Consider the following 24,169-nt stretch of genomic DNA (forward strand, 5'->3'; position numbering starts at 1 on the left):
TATGTAGGGTAGGGGGATAGGGGTTTTTATGAATGAGGGTTTGGTTCTCCTTTAAAGGGTTGGTTCACCTTTGAGTAAACTTTCAGTATGTTATAGAATGATCTACCCTTTTCAACAACTTCTTAGTTGGTCTTAATTTTTTATACTTTTTAATTATTTGTCTTCCAATTCTGACTCAATCTAGCATTCAAATGGAGGTCACTGACTGCAGCAAGCAAAAAACTATTGCTCTGTGAGGTTACAATTTTATTGTTAGTGTCTCTTTTTATAAGTTGTCTTTCTATTTCAGCTTTCTCCTATTTGTATTCCTGTCTCTCTTTCAAACCACTGCCTGTTTTCCAGTTTAACTTGGACCCTAGCAACTAGATAACAGCTGAAATTCCAAATTGGAGAGCTGCTACACAAATTCAAATGTTAAAAAAAATGAACACCAAATGCAAATTATCTCAGAATAGCACTCTCTACATCATACTAAATGTTAAAATATAAAGGTGAACCTTTATAAAATATTCCTTTATATACTGTGCATAAGCATCTATTTTATCATTAAGAGATATTTTAATTGAGTAGCTTGCCATACTGTATTTATTTGTTTTTCTCATTCTCGTTCTTGACTAAAATTAAGGCCTTTCTTGTATATTTTTTACCAGTGTACGATGGTACCCTAGACCCTGAGAGAAATGAATTTAGTGTCCAAAATTAAACTGTATTTTTCATTAACAAAATGGAGTTGGGTCAAAGGACACCCCATAGTTTGCCTGCCACTTATGTAAATTGTTGGCACAGGGGTACCACAATGCCAACAATGGAGAACCTATGTTGATGTATTCTGTTTTAATTTGGTGCATTGCTCTCACAGTGGAATGACTGTTCAATAGGGAAAGGTTTAAAAGACAGTTTTAGAGACCTAGATGGAAGAGATGGTAATACACATGGTAGGACTGGGTCGGCAGAACACAGGGAATAAACCTGGTGGGCCCTGGCCCTCATGGGCCCCGCTGACCCAGAACCGATCTGGCCTCCCCTGTCACTCTCTGCTGCCTTCCCATGATCCAGACCTGATTGTGGCCTCCCTGTTTTTCCCCCTCTGCCCTCCTCGATCCGGACCTGATTGTGGCTCCCCCCACTGCCCACCCTCTCTGATCATGTCATGGGTGTGGGGGACCCTGTGGTAGCAGTAATACTTTAAAGATATCATGGGGATGAAGAAGAAAAGGGCTAGCTAAATGTAGCAGGAAATACTGGTGAACAAAGAAGAGATGCTAAATATGAGGAGAGAGAGAATTAATAGTGTTGGCAACAATAGGTGGAGGTGAATTGTTGTAATATAAGTCTGTGGTTTTGTGGCAAATGCACTAGAGAAAAAGGGAAACACCCACTTATACGTGAGAGATACAGTATTGTGATAATACTTAACTGTACAGATTGCATTTCTTTTCATTCCCATTGTCACACAGCACACATGCACAATAGGAATTTGTGGGATCATCTCACACGTCAAGCCATTAACACACATCTGCATTTACAATCTCACCAGGCTATAGGTAGTGAGATTTTTATTATTCGGGAGAAAAAACGTCATTACTGAGAGGGGAAATGGAATTGCAAATAAATATCTCAGTCACAACTTAAAATGTAATATGTGTGCCCTGGGCCATAGATCTAGCAATAAATTAGGCAGTAGGCTTATGCTTAGGCCTATTGCACATGTAGTATTTTTCCACCACAAAAGGCTGATCCATACTACACTTGTCCGGTGTGTACTGTGACAGGAAAAAATGAAATCTACCTGTCCCTGCACACACAGGGCAGAAATCAGGCAAGCATTTTCACAAGAATTTTCTGGTCAAAATGCAAATGTGTTCACTGTGCCAGCTGGATCGCATTCATTCCTTTTATGACACATTTTCTTGGCTGAAATACACCCCATGTGTACAGTGACAGGCAAATGCACCGGTGACATTTACTTCATTTACTACATTTACTACATTTACATCATTTGATTTCAATAGAGAAAGAATCGTTTTTAGTCTCCTGATCTAAATCATATTGAATCAAAACATATAAAATTGTACATAACTAATAATAACAACAAATCACCATTCTATCAAATAACATCATAACAAATACATTGCTACTATGCTGCACAGTAAGCATGATGCTGCAGTTGGCAAACATAAACTCACAATACTGCAGACCGGATGTGGGTACATGTGGATGTGGGTATGTCACATACAGTACTAGGTTAAAGGTGGTGGATCGTTATATAGGGCAAAGTGGTTATTTGTTATATAAAAAATACAGGTATAAATGTAAGGTTTTGAAAAAAAAGTTAAACTTTTTATAGGGACAAGGTACCCATTTTGCTATCCCTTGTCTCTGAAAGTGGTTTCTTATTATTGTCCCCTAGAAGTACTTTAGCCCATTGTTGTTCACCAATACAAGTACATTTTTTTAAAATGTTTAAAAGATCACTTTTAAATCTTACTCCAACAAAAACATAGATAAATGGATTCAAACAGCAATGAAGAAAAGCAATGCTCTGTGTGATTTTATATGCAATATCAATATTTTGCGTAGTGGCACATTCAAAACTGCTTACATTGGCAGTATTTAGTGCTCTTAACACAAGTATACAGTTATATGGCAATTGAGATAAAATAAACACCGATAAAATGGTAAAAATAACTTTTAATGCTTTATGCCTTTGAAAACCTCGAGCCTGGACAAGAATTGGGATTATCATAGCGTAACAAAACACCATGACTAAAAATGGAAGGCAAAATGCCACTGTAACTTTGAGTGAGAGAACACCAACTTTTAATGTTTTGCTCAGTTCAGCAGGGTAAGACATTGTACAGGTAGATGAATTTGATTCTTCCTTAACAATACTAAATAATATCTCAGGAAGACTTAAACCTGTTGAAAGTGCCCAAACAATGAGACATGTTAACTTGCTGATAATGAGCTTCTTGGTCCGGTACTTTTGAGCTTTAGTCGCTTGCACTATTGCAATATACCTGTCTATGCTAATGCATGCCAGTAACAGCATACCACTATATACGTTAACTGAGTACATGCTGTTAACAGCTTTACAAAGAGCTGTTTTGAAAACCCAGTCACGAGAAGTGGCGATTGCCCAGAAGGGCAGTGTGATGAGAAACAATATATCAGCAATAGTAAGATTTATTAAAAAGATATCGGTCATTGTTTTTAGCTTTCTATTATATACACATGTAATGAGGACCAAACTATTTCCAATAAGACCAAATAAGAAAACACACCAGTAAATGGGTGGGAGGACATAGGATGCAAATTCTCTAACTGAATTTTTTTCACAAAATACACCTGGGTCAAACACAACATAGTCGAGGGTGCTGAGAGTATATTGATCTTCATGTTCTTCTTCTGCAAATAACTGGGTTACCTGAAAATAAAACATCCTCGTTATTCAAGACACAGAAAACACATAAAGTCTCTATCTAAATGCTTAGATGTTATAACAGAAATGTCATTAGGAATGTAGGCATTCAAACACGTATATTAATAATATTCATAATTCGTAGATAACAGTTCTGAACTAGAAATCAAAAAAATTATATTTTTTTCACAAAAAATGGAGAAAGAAATATACATGTATAACTGAGTATTTTAGATTTCAGGCTTAAATGAATTTGTGAAGAAATCTACAATTTTTAGTTGTATATAGTTTGTACAGCTGTCTTTTGCTTGCTTATTGGTGCCAAACAGATGCTTTCTTTGTGCATTGCAAAACAAATGTGCCTTTATCACTATTTTAAGCTCCTTATATCTTTAAATCGGTTTTACTGAGCATCTGCAGCTTCATTTAAAGAGATGACATTTCATCAGTTGTGGTATATAAAATACACTCACAAAGGTAGCAGGAAGTGGATGATAGCTTTGTAGTGAAAAAAACGTTAAGCTTACACAACATAAACATCACATTATTTATTAAACTTGCACTATCGTAATATTTAACATTTTACCGACTAGGGTGAAAGTGGCTAATTTTATAATTAGAATATTTATGGGGATATGTAATAAAAGATGTAATCTAATTTTCTGACATAACTGTACTGTGTACAAGTTTAATAAGGCAAAATAAATCCCTGGGAAAACCAGAAAGTATGGAGATGAGGTGCTTAGACAGTAAAAACCCTGGGCTGGGCCTGTTATTTACTGTATGCTATAGTAAATAATAGGGAGACCATTACTCAGTAGAGATTATATAACTGCCCATTTCAATATTTATTTTTGAGAAAGGGGAGCTTAGGAAACCTTGTAAAGTTTAAATATATCTTAATTTATTAAAAGAGAACTAAACCCTAAAAATGAATATGGTTAAAATGCCACATTTTACATACTGAACTTATTGTACTAGCCTAAGGTTTCAGCATCTCAATAGCAGCAATGATCCAGGACTTCAAACTTGTCACAGGGGGTCATCATCTTAAAAAGTGACTCAAATGTTCAGTGGGCTCTGAGCAGCTGTTGAAGAGCTAAGCTTAGGGGTCATTGCAAATTTACAAGCAAAATAATGTTTGTCTTTAATATAAGCTGATGCCACAAGGCTGTTAATTAAATTCTGATGCTAATTGCACTGGTTTCTGTGCTGCCATGTAGTAAGTATCTGTATTAAGTACTAATCAGCCCTTTATTGTGACTTTTCTATTCTGTATATGCAGTATATTGCAAGTTGGTCCCTAAGCTAAGTAAATGACAGCAGCACAGAGCATGTGCAATCAAATCGCAGAAAAGAAGACGGGGAGCTACTGGGGCATCTTTGGAGGCACAGATCTTTACTGCTAAAGTGATGCGATTGCCTTGGCCTGTTACAGCCCAAAACATAATGTACAACATTTCTAGCTAACTTCTGTAGGCATAGATAAAATTCTGCAAATGAAAAGTGATTTAAAGAGTCTCAGTATGTGATTAAAAAATCAGAACCCTAAAGAGGGGGGTAAATAATTATTTAGTCCCTGTTCATTACAATCACAAAAGGGATGTAACTTTTTTTAAAACTCAAACATTGTAAAAAAATTCTTACATTTTCCACATAGGAGAAAGCAAAGCAAGCTGGTGGACTAGTCTGTGGAGCTTTCAGCCATTCCATTAGGTGCACTTCCTATACATTAACATTTAAAGGAAAACTAAACCCCCAACATGAATTATTATATCATAGTAAGTGACATAATAAAGAATCTTACCAAACTGGAATATACATTTAAGTAAATATTGGCCTTTTTAAATATTTTTCCTTAAGCCTCCATTTTATGATATTCTCTGTGCTCCCTCAGAGATCACCTGACCAGAAATAATGCAGCACTAATTGCAACAGGTAGAAGAGTTGGAGTACAAGACAGAACTTTGTCCGTTAATTGGCTCATGTGACCTGACTTGTACGGTTTGTTGGTTCAATAGTGAATCATAGGATCCCAGGGGATGGCCCTTATTTCGAAAAATGACAATTTTCTATTTAGGATTACCCAATAGCACATACTAATAAAAAATATTTTTATTGAGACCAACATTGTTTGGAGGTATAGTTTTTCTTTAAATGAACCTATTAAAATGTCCAGTACGTTTGTGTGCTCATACTGAGCACCTGATCCATATACACTTTGTACCTCTCTATTAAACAGTTGTGCAGGAGTGCTTAATACTAACACCTATTCAGATCCTTAATCCCCAATGTAAATTTACATAAAGGGGAGATGGAGACAAGATTTGCTATTTTCAGTACAGAAAATAAATGGTTAAATATGAAAAGGATCTGTATTTTTTTGGGGAGTACACATCTGTACAGCTCATTATAAATTGACCCCTAAAAGATACCTATTGTAATTTTTTTTTTTACAAAAGCATACATAAGCTCTGTTTGCAGGTATCTAGCAGTAACTATACCAAAAGGTTAATTCTTATGTTTTGCCACATTCATAAAAAAAATTGTAATATAAAGTTTGGTAGGTGTTTAATATCTATTATATTAGTATATACTGATACAACATTGCATTAAATATTTTATAACATTGTTTAAAATTATGTTTAGCTGAAAACTACATGTTTTCTTGATTAATAGAGCAGGGTTGCATGATTTAAAGCAAAACCAAAAAAGTTTGCATCACTAATATAAAGTTTTAAAACAGGTAAAAAGTCATAAATTATTTCAGTAATTTTAGTATGTGTCTGTACTTGTTTCAGGAACTACCTGTTTACTCCCCTGTGATTTATATGCATAGTTATAATATTGTGGTTTGCATTTTAGAATGTTTGAAAACAGGAAAACAGATGTGCAAAAACAACCACACCAACACGTAATTAATATTTCCTTCAACAAAGATCATATTTCAGAAGAAAACTTCATATTTAGACAGGTACATTTTTAGCCAGTGTGACCCTCCCCTAAAAACTACACTACATAATATATTCACCCAATGCTTATGCCAACCTTTGCCAATCATGGAAAAATAATATTTTAGATAAATTTGTTACTTTGCAGATCTATCTGAAAACGTAATTACTAAGTGACAGCAGCGATGTTATAACACCTTGAGAACAGTCCCTGACTAGACACTTCTAAACACCATTAGGGGTTACCTTTGAAAAACTTCTTTATTTGGGAATGTAATGATCTGTCAGCAATATAGAATATTGCTTTAATGCACATTTGCATGCATGTGCATTAACCCTATATGGAGGTTTCAGAAAAGTGTTATTGAATCTTCATGCACATCAGATACAAACCTACTGACGTATGGAATGATTCAAATACGTTCAGTTGTGTGCATGCAGAGAAGATTCTCCAAGAGACCTCTGCACTGCAAGCTAACCCTTTCAAGTGCTGGCTTTAGCCTTTCCTACATTTTCTGCTTTGTCACTATTTTAAAGCATCTATCAAGTTTGTTCCAGGCAACCTCATTCCACACATCCCACCATATGGTTACTTCCAAAGAAGGCTGGAGGACCAAGAGATGTGTGGATCCCGGTATGTTCTGCCACCCTGCCTGGATGTTCTTTATGTCTTTATGGCTGTTTGTTTGACTGGGAGCCATATTGAATCTTGAGAATAGCTGATTGCTAGGGTCTTGCATAATGGCAATAATGTGAATAGACTGATGTTCAGGTAAGAGGGCTCCCCCAGCCTCCTCATTAATAGTTCTTTTTAAGGGAATTGTTCAGTGTAAAAATAAAAACTGGGTAAATAGATAGGCTGTGCAAAATAAAAAATGTTTCTAATATATGTTTTTAGTATAGTTAGTTAGCCAAAAATGTAATGTATAAAGGCTGGAGTGATTTGATGTATAACATGTCAGTCAGAACACTACTTCCTGCTTTACAGCTCTCTCGGTTTACACTGACTGGTTACCCTGGCTACTAGGCAGTAACACACAGCAAATAAGAGGAGGGAGCAGGAATGGGGGAATAGCAGGGTGTGTGCTGGAAGTCTCTCTGTGTAGCACCCCCAAGGTTGCAGGATATATTTATTGTGACCGTGGTTTATGTTTGTTTTAATTTAGAAAAGACAACAGAAAACATAGAAAAGACAACATAAATTTATGTTTTTTTGTTTTTTGTACTAATCAGGGAAAAATGTGATATTGAAAGTAATGTTACATTCTACTTAGTTTATACAAACACAGTCAAAAGAAATTAGTACTTTACACAAAAGCCTGCTCTTTATCTCAGAACAAAAAGGCTTCAGCTATGAAAGGGAAGGACATTGCACACTGCATGGCTTCCCAGCAGACTGTTGATTTGTTAGGGTGCCTACAAGCAGGACACTGAATGTGACTTTATAGAATGAAACTTTCAGTTTCAGGTTTACTCCGTTAGTGCAAGAAATTTTAAAATAGATATTTAATATTTAAAAAAATAGGCAAGAAGTATTCCAGCACAAGCGCTTTTGATTGGAATACTGCTAAAAAGGGGGGTATAGTGCCCTTTGAAATTGGGCATTGAATCTTTAATTAGTTAGAGATTTCATTGTTGTATATTGTTATTTAGCAATTTAGATATTATAAACCTAGGCACCATTATGTGTTTTGAATAAGTGTATGCAAAAATGTTGTTTTACTCATGTATCAGTGGAGACTTATTGAGATATATTTGCACATTAGACATAATTGAACCTGGACCATTACGGATAATATTACCATGGCAAGAAGAAGGTTCCTCTATCAATTAAAGGGCCAGATGAATTCAAATGAATGAGAAAACAATATTATATGGTTTATCATTTGAAAACATATGGGCAAGATTCAACTTGAGCAGAAAAACTTTTGTGCTAATTCAGTTTTTGGCATTGAGTTTTAATAATAGTTTTTTTTCATATGATAACCAGCGAGATGAGCTTTTCTCATTGCATCTGGCTCTATGGAAAAATCTGAAACTGAATTAGGATATAAGCTTTCTTCAACAGATCCGAACAGATCTGAACCCATATCTCTTATTATTGTGCTATATATATATACAGCACTTTTGTATTACATACACAAACACAAATTAAAATTACAAATAATAATATAACTTTGCAGATGCCAATACTTATGTGAAAGGAATATTATTATTTTGTAACTATGAAGGCACACCCAATTGGTCAAGACTTTTCAATATTTAAAAAGCACTATGGCTTTTAATATACATTTATATGGCTCAACAAAAAAAAGATGACTATAAAAAACCCTTTGGGAAGAGCCTTTCTTGGCACTCTGAAAAGGAGACAAGATGTGTCAATCAGCACAGTTGCTGGTACTAGTACATTTCAGCCATTCAAGAAAATGCTGCTAGTCTTTTTTTCAGCATCTGGAATCCATATATTTCATATAACATTTCTAGCAGGTAGAACAGTATTCCATTGCTCTGCATTCAAAAGAAAAGCCCTGCAAGCTGTCATTCTGACTCAAGCAATATTTTTGCATATTATTTACACTTATGGTGTTAATTTGAAGCTATAAGTAACATTTCATTACCTTTAGGGTTGTGTTATTAGTATAGTGAACTAGAAAGACAGTAGAAATAACTCAATAATAGAAAGAACTACAAAATGCACCTCTGTGTAACTGTGTATCTGTATTTGTCACTTCCTGCACCTAACACTGTTAATCAAATGTTTGTAGTGTGTTGCTTTTGTGTGCGTGTAATGGCATCTGGGTGTGTTTAAGTGTCACTTTTGGTCAAATAGCAGATTGGTGTATGAGTCCATTCTCAAGTACGGGCTTTTGGTAACGTATTGTGGCTGGGGTTCACTGCACCAGTAAGAGCTGTAGTCAGGTGGGTGAGAGGAACTGTGCTAGTATTGCCTGAATAGCAGATGTAGTAGCAACAAATGTAACGCTGTATATATAACACTGAAACCTGCTGTTTCTTCCTCCGCAATAGAGCCAAGATACACCCCTTTCTTTCACACATAAAAGCCAAAACACTAATCCAAGTTTGTATTCTATTGCATTTAGACTATTACAATCTCCTACTAACTGATCTTCCTACTAACTATAGCATATAAAATCCTTCTGTTAACATTCAAAGCCTTTCACTCATCTGCCTCTCACTAAATTTCTTCACTTTGCCTCACTGTACATTCCTGGATGTCTCCTTCGCTCCTATCAGAGCCAGCTTCTCTTCACACCATCTACATCCACTGCTACCTCTCATCTCAAGCTCTTCTATCTTGATGCTCCTTACCTCTGAAATTCCCTCTCTGAATTCCTCCGTAAGGAGTGCTCTCTCAATTAAAAAAGGAAGAGTCTACCTTTTGGAGCACTAGAACATTAGTCTAATCCTAATAACCTATTGGACAATACCTTTGACTTGTGCACTTGTTCCCCTCCAATGTGTGCCTGTATGTAAGCCACCCACCCACTTAGACTGTAAGCTCTATGGACTCAAAAATTTCTCCAAGGCATGCTAATAAGTAAAAAAATATACTTTATTTACATCAATAGTTAAAAGACATGGAAAGTATCCCCTCTAACGCCTAACGCGTTTCATGCTTACCCAGCATTTAGTCATAGGCAGAATCCCTGTAAGCTCTATGGGGCAGGAACCTCCTTCCTACTGTGTCTTTTACCACAAAGCACTTAATCTTAATGTCCTTTTATAAGCTCTGTGTAATGTGCATATGTATTGTATCTTTAATGTGACTTGTCCTCCCTGTGTGTACTTTTTATATATTGTACTTTTATATATTGCACTTTTATACACTGTACGGTGCTGCGGCTCCTTAACAGCCCTTTACAAATAAAGTGATACATACATACATACAATGGCAACACATTAGCAAGTCCAGTCAATGTAGTGTGGATTAGCACACCCACCTTGTCGATAAGTGAAAATATGCCTGGTGCACGTGGGTGGAGGCTCGGCAACCCCCCAAAGCAGTAATGTAGAAAGAACCTCACGGCACACAGGTCTGCATGAAGTTTTCAGTGATTTATTGAAGTGGAGTGCAGTGCACTCCACTTCAATAAATCACTGAAAACTTCATGCAGACCTGTGTGCCGTGAGGTTCTTTCTACATAACACATTAGCAAGGACAGTAAACACACTAGGACCAAAACCAGATGTGCCATTAATGAGCTCAACCTGCACATGCCCAATGGCAGACACCAACACTTGAAGTAAGATAACATTTATGGCTTTTTGCACGCTTATAGGGTGAAAATTGTTCTCATAAGTGTTGTTGTTGACAAACTATTTTATTAGCAGGTGTTTGGCAAATGTAAAAAAAGTATGTTTGCTTTCTGGTGTTACTTGTAATTGAAGAATCACTGCACTGAATCATTATAATGCCAGAACTTGATAGACTTGTGTCTTTTGTTAAATTACACATATAAATTCATTTATATAGAATTAACTGTTCTATTCTTCTACTTGCTGAGGTTTTTTGCATGTTCGCAGTTGCTATATATAAAAGTTATTCCACTCAAAACTGTTCCATTGTATGCATGTTTTGCTTGTGACAAAAATCTACTTTTAAACAGTTTGACATTTCCTGTCAATTTAATTAGCCAAACAACAAATATTCTTTATATGCTTGAAAAATCACCTATGCCCTTAATTTGTTTGTATATTTATGGGATCCGTTATCAAGAAACCTGTTATTCAGAAAGCTCAGATTTACAGAAAGGCTTTCTCTCATAGACTCCATTTTATACAAATAATCCAAATGTTTAAAAATGATTTCCTTTTTCTCTGTAATAATAAAACAATAATAAAACAGTACCTTGTACTTTATCAAAACTAAGATATAATGAATCCTTATTGGACACAAAACTAGCCTATTGGGTTTATTTAATATTTACAAGATTTTCTAGTAGACTTAAAGAAATGAACATCCAAATTACAGAAAGATCCATTATCTGGAAAACCCCAGGTCACAACCATTCTGAATAACAGGTTCTATACCTGTATTACAAATCCTATATCCACATTTTGTTGTTTGTGATATTTTGACTTCAAAGCACTGAAACTGAAAACATGATTTTTCTATATGACACTATAGAAACTCTGAAACCCCCTCTGTCATATAATATACAATACATTTTTTTAAAGCATTATCTCATTATAATCCATTCAATATTTGTCCAAAAATGATCACAGCACTGCAATTGGTAACCTACTTACCATAACTTCATCTGGTGCCATTTCAAGTCTTCACTGTATTTTCTATTAAGTTCTATTGAAAACCATACAGGAAAGAACAAAAAGTATTATTTCATATAATATAAGTGTTTGACTACTGATTGATAGAAAGGTGATTTATAAAATTATCTTTTTTCTGCATATTTACTTTTTGGTATATTATTTAAAATGCATAAATGTACTTACTGATACATATATAGTAAATGGTAAAAATGTTAGTGCAATATCTTGTATATTTATCTAGGTCCCAGCTTTTACATTTGGCCAAAATAAGCTCATTTAAGCAGAAAAAATGCAGAGCAAGGTACATTGTGGTCACAAAAAATATGGAGTTTGTTAGCATTGTTGCATCTTTTTCACCCTTAGTAAATGAACTTTTATGTTTTAAAAGTAACAAGTGAAAAACAAACCTCTGACAACAGAAAAACAGCCGAATAGGGTGAGAAATATACAGAAATATACATAAAAAAATAGAACAAATAGGAAAATAATATTGAATTGTGACATACCTTTTTTTTCACTTGACTTTCTGTTGTTATAGTTGACAACAATTAAGTTTATTCTGCTGTTTCTTCTAAGTTTATGAAATGAATCAATCCTGAAAAGCGATTTCCAAAACCCAGAATTTAAGCTCCTTACCAGCCCCACCCCTTCACATCTTTGACAGTGAAAAAGGAAGTAAATAACACAGACATTAATCTTTCAGTTAGTGTGAACTAAGGAGAAATGTTAAGGTGATGCGTAAAGAGTGAAACTATGATGTAAACAGTTTTAACTGCTTATTCATTTTTTGTTACTAGCTTAAGAAAATGCTATTTTATTTTATTTTCACACGTACGTGGCAATGTAAAAGAAGCATCTTTTTAAAAAGCTTAATAAATACTATTAAAACTATTAAATGTTGCAAAATTGATTTGTTTCTGAAACAGGTAAATGTTAAGTATGTGAAATTGAAATAGTGATTTTGCCCTAAAATAAATATGTATTCAATATATAATAACATATTATACATTACATAGGTAATATAATAGGGTACCAATATTGGACTCATTTACAGTGGCAGGACAAGTTCAACTTACCCCATTCTGTTTTGTTCATTGAAACCTGATGTGTACACCTAGAATGGTACCAAAGAGTTTTGCAGCATTCTGCCCACAGAAAGAGCTTGAGGTGGGAGACACATGTGCATCCCCTGAAAAGACCATCGTTTGAAGATCATTCAGAATGTATAAACTGAGAAGCACTGGTTAGTTGTATGGTGCTGGGGAGATCAAGTCAGGTCAATCTGGTGATCTGATGCTGCCCACTTTCAGACCAGAAAAGCTGGTTATACATAGCTACAAAACCATTTAGACTCACATCTGCTGATCTTCATTACCATGTTGTTGCTGAAACCCAAATGTGCATCCTCCATCTGGTTAATTCATATAAAAAAAGTGAGTACCACAGTCCTCTGGTCTCACACCAATATCCAGTTAGCCCCTTCAGGTCACTCTAGCAAAAAGTGTGTCAATGGGACTCAGTTTATGGACTAAACTGATCGCCATTGTCAGGGCTAACTTCCAGGCACTGTAAATCTTTACACATCCTACTGGTCAACATACCTTACCATCCAATCTATGCAAAACAATATCTCCTCAGAGGTGAGGTCACAGGATATACTATGCCTTATATACCTGTATCAATTAAAACTATCAATCACTTAAAAAATATTTTTTTGCATATTACATGTCATATTGGTTACAGCAGCTGTTATAATAAACTATCTGCCACTTCTAGGATATAATAAACATAAAGAAAGGTGCAATGAGATATATATGTCAAAGTGCATTGAAGCATGTTGCTTCCCAATCATTATTGAGTCCATATGGATGTCGAGTTTTCAAAGTAAATATCCAATATACCTCCCTTTGATCAATGATTCTTTTAATGTTTCCTCTCCTGGATCCTAATTTAACACTCTCTATGCCTTGAAATTTAATCTGGTTAAAATCACCCTCATGTTTATGAATGATATGCTTGCCTATAGCTGAAATTCTTCTATTGGTTGAATTTGTTTCTTCAATTTTATGCAGATCTAAGGGTATAAGGTGCTCCCTCGCTCTTTCTTTAAGGGATCTGAATGTCCTACCCATAGTGCTGGAAATGTGGCCGGATGCGGCAGGATGGCATCTCCTTTTTTTTCAACTAAATGCATCCCGTCAGGCTCCAGACATGCCGCATAATTGTCCTAAGTCACTAAGGACTGTGCACGCTCCAAACTTCCCCTTTACTTACATGCACACTCTGTCCTCAGTGCCGACAGGGAAAGTGTGTGCGCATGTGCGCATACGCACGGCAGTGGAGGTTTAATTACAAAGGTGGGAATGTTGCGAGCTCTAGGGAGTCGGGTGGGAATGGGTTACGAGCAGGGGGAAGAAGTGCAGGTACTGTGTTAGGAAAAGCAGGTTGGGTTGAGAGGAGGAGCAGCAGGCAGAGGTCCAAGTGGCAGGGGGATGTTGGTAAGGGTGCGAGCAGTGGAGTGGCGGATGCGAGCTGGGGGAGGGGGGAGTTGGGATGCGAGTGGTGAGGGGCCTAGCTGGTGTGTGGGCATTTTGAATTCCAGCCCAGGCTCCAGAGCAGGCAGAGCAGCCAAAGGGGAATGCCCTAATCTTGTGCCAGAAACGTAAATATTTTCTATGCTCCCTCCACAGCTGTATTATTTACATATCAGCCTGTGCACAGTGTGTGGGAGGATTGTACTTCTTGAGAGCCTGTACTCGCACATGCACAGTATTTGGAGAAGTACACAATCTCTCCGGCATGTGATTAAAGAAGTTCATTTATGCAGGGGTTGAGGCAGTACAAGATCGTATTTATGGTGGCTATGAGAAATTTATGTTGCAGGGGCAAGGTTAAGACTGAAAAAAGGGAGACATATATGTAATGTCTGGTTTTGGTTCACTGAGAAAAGAGGATAAATGCCAGCCTGCAACAGGGAATCAGAAGGCAGGCAGCAAGAAAAAGGAAAAATAGGTTAATGATTATAGTAAAAAAAAAACCTCTGTCAGGAGAAAATGGGGAATCCAAAGAAAAGAGGGGGCCAGCTGAGGAATAAGAAGAGGTTGAGGAATATGCAAAAAGAAAAGAAATGGTGGAAGAAAGAAATACAAACAAGACAAATAGAGGAGCAGGAGCAAGAAAAATATGTAAAAGAAAATATAAGAAAAGCAGAGTAGGGAACAAAAATATAGGATAGTAGTTGTTGCTTTTACATACTTCATGTTTATATGTATGTATAATGTAGTTCTTTGCCCTAGGTGACTTCTGTTCATAGCAGTGTGCTTGATGATGATCCATTCAGTTAGTGAATGCTATGATAGATGTAAAAAAAAATTTCGTTCCTGGTGTCAGTTTCTCTTTACTGGGGGAACCCAAAAAAGCATCAATGGGCGTGACTTATACAAATGGGTGTGGCTTATAATTGTGGGCGTGTCTTGTATAAAAAAATTGTTACATGCCGCATATACCATCCCTTAACTTTTTTGGACCCAATTCAAGCACTGCCTACCCACATATTGTTTACCACAATTACAGGTGGCTAAATATATAATACTTCCTGAATCACAATTCATATAATTATTTATGGGAAAAACTTCTCCTGTTGTATTACTCTTAAAGGTGCTTTGGACTAATATGTGTTTACACACTTTGCACCTATTTTTCCCACATCTGTAAGATCCTTTCTTTTTTAACCAATTCATTCCCTCTCTTTCTGTTTGTCTAGTTTTAGGTCGATATTGGCTAGGAGATACATCGTTGGAGATGGTTCTTCCCCATCTAAAAACATACCGTCCAACATAGGATCCATTTTAAGAATATCTAGCCTTTTGTCAATTATCTTTCTTATCTGTTTAACTGGTTACTGTATTTTGTAATAAAAAGCATATTTCGTGCATCCTGTGGTATATTGAGCCTACTTTTCTTTTTACCTCTACTATCCATTGTATTTAATAATTTTTGTCTAGAGATAACAACTGCCCTCTCATATGCCTTTTTGATCACTGCAAAATCATATTTTCTCTCCATCAATTTATTCCAAAGTATCATTGCTTGGTTCTGGAAGGCATCCCATGTGGTACATATTCGCCTTATGTACCACATGGGATGCCTTCTAGAACCAAGCAATTTTTTAGCCACCTGTAATTGTGGTAAACAATATGTAGGTAGGACATACAGATCCCTTAAAGAAAGAGCCAGGCAGCACCTTATACACTTAGACCAGGATAAAATAGAAGAACCAAATTCAACCAATAGAAGAATTTCAGCAATCATGCATAAACATTTAAACAAGTAACTCCAGCCTGCGGGATACTTTTCTCAGCAACAAAACCCTGTGTAGATCCTCAACATTATGATGTCAGGGACATCAACTCCTCTATGCCAAAAAAGTCATAAAGAGAGACAAAATGCAGATGTTTTTCATATTTTAATATAGGATTGTGTTTACAAGTTGTAACTGTTAGATATATGTTATTTACACTTTTAACCATTTGAAGCTCATGCCACATTTGTTTTAGGGTAGGTTCATGTCTAGGACAATAGAAGTTCTCTTTTGTCCTTATTGTGCTTCCTTGGACATTTTTAAAGGGGAACTATTGCTAAAATGAAAAGTTAATATTAGCATCATCATACTGAAATAGGAAATTTTCTGAATACAATCAATTAAATATTCTGCATTGTTATTGAAGTCATCAAGTTTATATTCACTATCCCTCTCTTAGCATCTGCTTTTCTTCATTCTGTCTACTTGCAGCAGTTGGGTCAGATATTCATTAGCTCCAATATATCTTATAGGTGGGTGGGGCTTCCTTTCCTAGCAGATGAATTAAAACTCACTCAAACAACTGATACCAGTACAACAAAATTTTTAACAAAATAACTGCCTTTTGCACAAATAATGCATTTAATAGAGTGAGCTCTAATACATTTTCTAGGCATATATGGATCTAACTGTGATCCATATATGCCTAGAATATCTGACACCCAATGAATATCTGACACCCAACTCCTGCAAGAAGACAGAATGAAGAGAAACAGTTGCTGAGAGAGGGATAGTGGAGATAAACTTGATTATTTCAGAAATGATGCAGAATATTTAATTGATTGTATATAAAAAGTTTCTTATTTCGGTGTGATTAAGCTTATATTAAATTTTTATTTTCACAATTGTTGCCCTTTAATAATAAATGGGCACTTCCAGAAATGTCACCAATAACGACTAACAAAGACATATATATGACCAGTATGTACTTGCCATATTTAAATTGACATAAATGTAAGTATGTTAACAAAGAAAGTAACGCTTTCACTTAGAAACATTCACACTGACAAAGTTTTGCTGGCGAAAGTACACCAGCGGTCATTTGCCCATATCTCTCTCTCTCTCTATACACACATAAATATATATTTATATATATATATATATATATATATATACACACACACACTCACACATATATATCTATATATATATAGATATATATAGATATATATAGACAAATACAAGAGTCCTTTGCACTCAACCCATTATCAATATATTTAAGACAGAGACATTTATAATGCTACTGAAAAATGCCTTACCCTTTAAACAAAACAGGGATTGTTTGTCCATATATTGCAATATATTTAAGCTGGCCAACTACGTCAAAGTCATCCCATATCTGGCCAGTCCTACGCTCAATTTTCATTTGATTCATTAAGAATTCAATTGCTTAATTATACATTTTACAAAGGGACTAAGTTTTACCTGCAACTTACTAGCTGCTTTCAAAGTAAAACTCCCAAACTTGGCTGCCCTTTTATTAGACACCAGTGGGATCACCTGACTATAGCTGGGAAGGGTGGGAGCTACAACATGGAGCTGGTCACTGCTCCTGTAGAACTATAACAAACAAGGGAAAGTTGTGCTCACCACTAATTTTTAAAAATTTGTAAAAATAATTGAGATCTTTAGTGTCTGTATTATATTACAAAAGGAGGTATTTTATAGCCAGTTGCAAGCTCATGCATATTAGTAGAATCTAGATCATTATAAATTGTTCAGAATTACATGTTAAAATGGCATGATAATTTTAGCCATTAGCATTTTTCTAATACCCTGTGGATGTCAATGTAACATGTTTTTTTCTGTGGTTAACCACAACTGCTTGTAAATAATACTAACTTTTAACTTTTAAGTAATTATGTTTCCTGGGAGTAACCAGCTGAGGTTTTGCTCAGTATAAAAATGATGTTGCTAACTTTAAGATATTTTAAAGAATTTGAAAACATGGACTTAATATATATACGGCCGGAAGTTAAAGTTGAATGGACGTATATGTTGCAGCAAATACAATACACTACACAAGCCCAGGAAACCTTAGTAAAATAAAATAGAGTTGTTATATTGCCCTACACATGAGCCCAGTGTATAGTTTATGTGCCATATGTTAGGAAATGTATGGAGAAGCCTGGGTACCCAAAATTTTTTTTTAGGACTTTTGCAGCCTATCACCCTGAAAAAGTAAAAGACACTAGCGTTTTTTGGGACTTAGAAAATTTTTCAACTGAAAATTGAAGAAGTCCTATACATTCCATTGCACTTTGCCTGGTCTGAGCTGGTGAAGGCAAGTCTGGCGGAACAGGTAACGTTGAGTAAAAGGCGCATCTTAGTGAATTTGTGAAGTAACGTTCTTTTGCCAGAGCGAAACTTTGCCTATCTCCTTCGCTAGCGAAGTTGTACCTGCGCCTGTTAGTAAATTGGCGAAGTCCCGAAATAACGTCACGCTGGCGAAATTTCGCTAACGTTAATCACTTCGCCCTTTAGTGAAATAGAGTTTAGTTGATCCAGTAGAGTAAGTTACAAAAACATCAGCCTTAGTCTCCACTTTACATCAAAAAAGCAACAATGAGGGGCAGATTTATCAAGGGTCGAATTTCGAAGTGAAAAAAACTTCGAAATTCAACCATCGAATAGGCTAGTACGACATTCGAAGTCGAAGGATTTTTAAGATCGTACTAAATGTCGAAGTTTTTTTAAGAGACAATACTTCAATTTTCGAATAGTCTAAGCATTTTCACTTCGAGGCGAAGTCGAATTTGTCCTATTCGATGGTCGAAGTACCCAAAAATTACTTAGAAATTCGAAGTTTTTGAATGAGAAAATTCACTTCGAATTCACTTCCACCCTTAGTAAATGTGCCCCTTAATGTCAAAAACTATACACTTGTATTTTATCTGCATTCACCATTTTTTAAATGATGTATTGTATCTCTTGGCATAACCATATTCACTGCTTATTGCAATGAAAAGAAATTTGCTCCAGAATAACATGTGAATAGCTCACCAAGTTGATTGTGTGGAAATGGTGCACTAGCCCCAGACTCTCAGCTTCACGGAGAGGCAAACCTAAATAAACAAAAAAAAAACAGGGCTATTCGGCACTCAGAGGAATCCACAGGGAAAAAAATATAACTTAAAAAAGAGTAATCATGGTTAAAAGTATAAATGCATCTTTATAGGCCCTACGTCTTTCGTACCTGCAAGGTACTTAATCATGGGCTAAGGTCTCATCCACAAAAAAAATGAGCTTTTTATACAGAAAACAGCCAATCAGAAACAATTTAGAAGAAAAAAAGAGGAAAAGAAAAAAATGTTCTTAAAGGGACAATATCCCATAAAAATAAACTGACAAAATGCAAAATATATAGCAAATAAGTAGAGATATTCTGTAAAAATATATTCCGTAAAAAAAACTTACATAACATACATACATAATTACAGTGAGAAATTGCACATAATATAAGGATAAAACATTTTGGGCATATTTTATATATCTCAATAGTAACATGAAACATCAAAATCTGAATTCATGAACAATGGTATCCTTGTATTAAGATTAAATATCCAGAAAACCCCTCCTCAATTACCCAAGCTGACTCTCTCAATACTTTATATGCTAAAGAATTTGACATCCCCAGAGTTACATGAATGCAAATGTGTCTTTGTGTTATGTTGTTTGATATCTGTCCTACATACTGGGTTTTACATTTCAAATGTAATCAAGTAGATTTAATTCTTGGTGTTACAATTAGGGGCATTTATATCAACGTTCGAATTTCAAATGTGAAAAACTTCAAAATTTGAATTAAAAGAGACCAACTGAAATTAAGTCAAAGTTTTTTTTGGTTGAATATGTAAATTTTTGATTGAATAGGTCCGTATTCGGCCGAATTCGCATCGTACGAATCGAAGGAATAGCGCATTTAATCAAATTTGATTCAAAGTTTTTCTCAAAAAAACTTCGATTTTTCAAAGTCCACCAATTGACTCCAAATAGAAGTCAATTGGTCCCCCATAGGCGTAAACAGCAATTCGGCAGGTTTTAGATGGCGAATGGTCGAAGTCGAATTTTTAAAGAGACAGTACATGATAAATGTCAATATTCGAATTTTTGCATTTTTTTCAAATTCAAATCGAATTTGGACTATTTCCTAGTCGAAGTACACAAAATAGCTTGACATTCAAATTTTTTTCATTTGAAAATTCACCTCGACCTTTGATAAATCTGCCCCTTAATGTACTGTCCAATTTTAAAGGATCTGCCATCTGTTGAGGCCACAAACATGTGACTTTTTTTCATGCGGGGGCAGATGACACAACGTCTGTCACCACACTTAAAGTTTCCTTTGTTGATAACCAAGTAAGGCTCTTCTCTTTCTTAAGGTGGCCATACACGGGCCGATAAAAGCTGCCGACAGACCGTGTCGGCAGCTTATTGGCCCGTGTATGGGGGCCCCCGACGGGCTTCCCCGATCGAGATCTGGCCGAAAGTCGGCCAGATCTCGATCGGATGGGATTAAAAATCCCGTCGGATCGCGGCCGCATCTGTTCGTTGATGCGGTCCCGCGATCCGACCGCCCGTTTGGCGAACGCTAGGATCCGATCGTTGGGCCCTAGGGCCCACGATCGGATCAGCCCGATATTGCCCACCTCAAGGTGGGCATATCGGAGGGAGATACGCTCGTTTGGCGACATCGCCAAACGAGCGGATCTATCCGTGTATGGCCACCTTTAGTCTGAATCATGCTGTGTGACAACATGTTATTCAGAGTAATCCCCTTTCTTGTAACAAATCTACAGCCTGAACCCAGGATTTCTAGTTTGTCATCAGTCTGTAAGATAGGGACATTCTGAATTGTGGACTATAGGTAAAAATACACAGTGATTTAAAATAGTTGGTGACAATTTATTACGCCCCAATGCTGTACTCCACCACCAGGCTATGGTGATCTTGCCACCGTGGAATGCATTCTGCCCATGTCCACTGCCCACTGCTGTACGCCACCACCAGGCTATGATGGCGTTGCCTCCGCTAAATGCCTTCAGGCTCCTGTCTGCTGCCCACTGCTGGACTCCACAACCAGGCTATGATGGCCTTGCCACCACTAAATGCCTTCCACCCCCATCTGCTGGCTGCTGCCCACTGCTGGACTCCAACACCAGGCTATGGTGGCCTTGCCACCGCGGAATGCCTTCTGCCCCCATCCGCTGCAGACTGATAGACTCCACCACCAGGCTAGGTTGACCTTGCCTCTGCGAAATGCATTCCGCCCCCCCCCCATCTACTGCACACTGCTGGACTCCACCACCAGGCTACGGTGACCTTGCCTCTGCAGAATGCAATCCCCCCATCTACTGCACACTGCTGGACACCACTGTGGCTTTGGTGACCTTGCCCCTGCAGGATGCATTCCACCACCCTCATCTGCTGCACACCGCTGAACTCCACCACAGGCTATGGTGACCTTGCAATGGCGATATGCATTCTACCATCCCCATCCCCTGCACACCGCTTCACTCCACCACCAGGCTAAAATGACTATGCCACGGCGCCGCTGAATGCATTCCGCAACCGCTGCACACCACTGGACTCCACCACCAGGCTATGGTGACCTTGCCAAGGTGGAATGCATTCCGCCACCCCCATCCGCCGCACATCGCTGGACTCCAGCAGGCTATGGTGACCTTGCCACTGCGAAAAGCCTTCCTCCCCCAACCGCTGCCCACTGCTGGATCTACCACCAGGTGTTTTTGCTACTGCGGAATGCATTCCAATCCCCATACGCTGCAACTTGCTGGACTCCACAACCAATATATGGCGACCTTGCCACTGCGGAATGCCCTCCGCCCACATCCGCTGCCTACTGCTGAACTCCACCACCAGCCTATGGTGACCTTGCCACCACAGAATGTCCTCCACCCTCGTCTGCTCCCCAGTGCTGGACTCCACCACCAGGCTATGGTGACCTTGAACAGCAGAATGCCCTCAGCCCCATCCACTGCCCACTACAGGACTCCACCACCAGGATATGGTGACCTTGCCACAGCAGAATGCATTCCGCCAACCCCCATCTGCTGCCCACTACTGGACTCCACCACCAGGCAATGGTGACCTTGCCACCGTGGAATGCTCTCTGCCCCCGTCCGCTGCCCACTGCTGGACTCCACCACCAGGCTATGGTGACAATGCCACTGCGAAATGCCATCCACCCCAGTCCACTGCCCACTGCTGGACTCCACCAACAGGCTATGGTGACCTTGCCACCACGGAATGCATTCCGCCACCCCCATATGCTGCACACTGTTGGACTCCACCATCAGGCTATGGTGACCTTGCCACCGCAGAATGCATTCCGCCACCCCCATATGCTGCACACTGCTGGACTCCACCACCAGGCGATGGTGACCTTGCTACTGCGGAATGCCATACACCCTTGTCTGCTGCCCACTGCTGGACTTCACCACCAGGCTATGATAACCTTGCCACCACAGAATGCATTCCGCCACCCCCATCCGTTGCCCACTGCTACACTCCACCACCAGGCTATGATAACCTTGCCACCGCAGAAAGCATTCTGCCACCTCCATCCGCTGCCCACTGCTGCACTCCACCACCAGGCTATGGTGATGTTGCCACAGTGGAATGCATTCCTCCACCCCCATCCTCTGGAGACTGCTGGACTCCACCACCAGGCTATGGTGACTTTGTCACCAAGGAAAACCTTCCTCCGCCATCCACTTTCCACTGCTGGACTCCACCACCAGGCTATGGTGACCTTGCCACTGCGGAATGTTTTCCGCCCCCATCCGCTGCCCACTTCTGGACTCCACCACAAGGCTATGGTGACCTTACCATCGCAAAATGCATTCCGCCACCCCCATCCGCTGCACACTGCTGGACTCCACCACCAGGCAATGGTGACATTGCCACTCCAGACTGCATTCTGCCACCCCCATCTGTTGCACACAGCTGGTCTCCACAAAAAGGCTATGGTGACTTTGTCACCAAGGAAAGCCTTACTCCCCCATCCGCTTTCCACTGCTGGACTCCACCACCAGGTGACCTTGCCACTGCCACCCCCAACCGCTGCCCACTTCTGTATGTTATTTAAAGCGGAAGCCTTTCATGTCACTTACTACATACACATGCACAGGTGACATCAACAGAGAGAGTTAACAGAGTGAGCAGCTTTCTCTTTGTATTATTTGAGCCTCTGGCCCTGAAGACCCTGAGAATTTTTTTATTTTATAGCGTTTGCTACCCCATTCTATGTTTTCTATTGTACCTCAACCCTTAATAGGCTGGGAGAAGAGCAACACTGTGCAGGTTTATGTCAACTGGGAAGGCTTATTTATCAGTTTTAGAATGAAAAACTCACAAACTCGAAAAAAATTGAAAAAACTTGAACTGAAAAAAGTCACATATTTTGCAGAAGTCTTACATTCAAGTTTTCCAAGCTTAATAAATAGCAAACTATAGTTTTTGAAACTATAAATTGAAAGCATGACTTCTAGTTAAAAATTTTTTGAATCGTGGCAAAAATTTGAACATGAACAACTAATCAGCCCCTTAATCTCTTCCCTGCTAATGGAAGCCTTGTTACAGACCTTCCACTCAGCTGCTAATCACCAATTCTACAATTTTGCAGCTAAGAAGCCCCACTGGTTGAAATTATATCAATGTTTTACAAAATAAAGTAAACCCTTTATTAAACAGGTATTGTTTCCTTTAAATGGAATGTTCATGTTTGTGTAAGTTGCCTTCTGTAGAGAAAATTCTCCATTAAATATATATCCAATATAAATCCATTAACAAACATATACCTGCACGTATGATACTCTCTGACAGTTGCTCACAGAGGCGATCTCTAATCCCTTTAGCCCTGTAGAAGATGCCACGTATTTCACTTCAGTATAAACTTGGTGAGGGCAGGGATGGGTTCAGATATTCTACACATGCACCTTTTCCGCCTTATCAACAAAAGCCTATTGACAGTTTGGAGCATGATCTTCACTGGAAATTCATTCAGAAAACCCAAACTGGCAATAGATGCACAACAGCAGAGAAAAGTAAGCCCTTAGAAATTAAATAGCACATTATATACTGTATGGCTGAGGATGAATGCACTTGTAAAGCTGGTCTTAT

General features: G+C 38.0%; 2 protein-coding genes across 2 annotated transcripts; one reads left to right on the forward strand and one right to left on the reverse strand.

Moving 5' to 3' along the window:
* Nucleotides 1–438: 438 nt before the first annotated feature.
* Nucleotides 439–13,890, reverse strand: ccr9.L (chemokine (C-C motif) receptor 9 L homeolog). Its single transcript, XM_018267607.2, has 2 exons — nucleotides 11,644–13,890; nucleotides 439–3,427 (listed from the first exon to the last, which is right to left on the reverse strand). The coding sequence occupies exons 1-2, from the start codon at nucleotides 11,662–11,664 to the stop codon at nucleotides 2,342–2,344; spliced, it is 1,107 nt and encodes a 368-aa protein (XP_018123096.2). The 5' UTR covers nucleotides 11,665–13,890; the 3' UTR covers nucleotides 439–2,341.
* Nucleotides 13,891–22,052: 8,162 nt separating this feature from the next.
* On the forward strand, nucleotides 22,053–23,135 carry LOC108718507 (extensin-1-like). Its single transcript, XM_018266843.1, has one exon. It carries the CDS (start codon nucleotides 22,053–22,055, stop codon nucleotides 23,133–23,135), a length of 1,083 nt encoding a protein of 360 aa, XP_018122332.1.
* The last annotated feature ends 1,034 nt before the right edge of the window (nucleotides 23,136–24,169 follow it).

This window comes from Xenopus laevis, chromosome 6L (assembly GCF_017654675.1).
Source record: "Xenopus laevis strain J_2021 chromosome 6L, Xenopus_laevis_v10.1, whole genome shotgun sequence".
NCBI lineage: Eukaryota > Metazoa > Chordata > Amphibia > Anura > Pipidae > Xenopus > Xenopus laevis.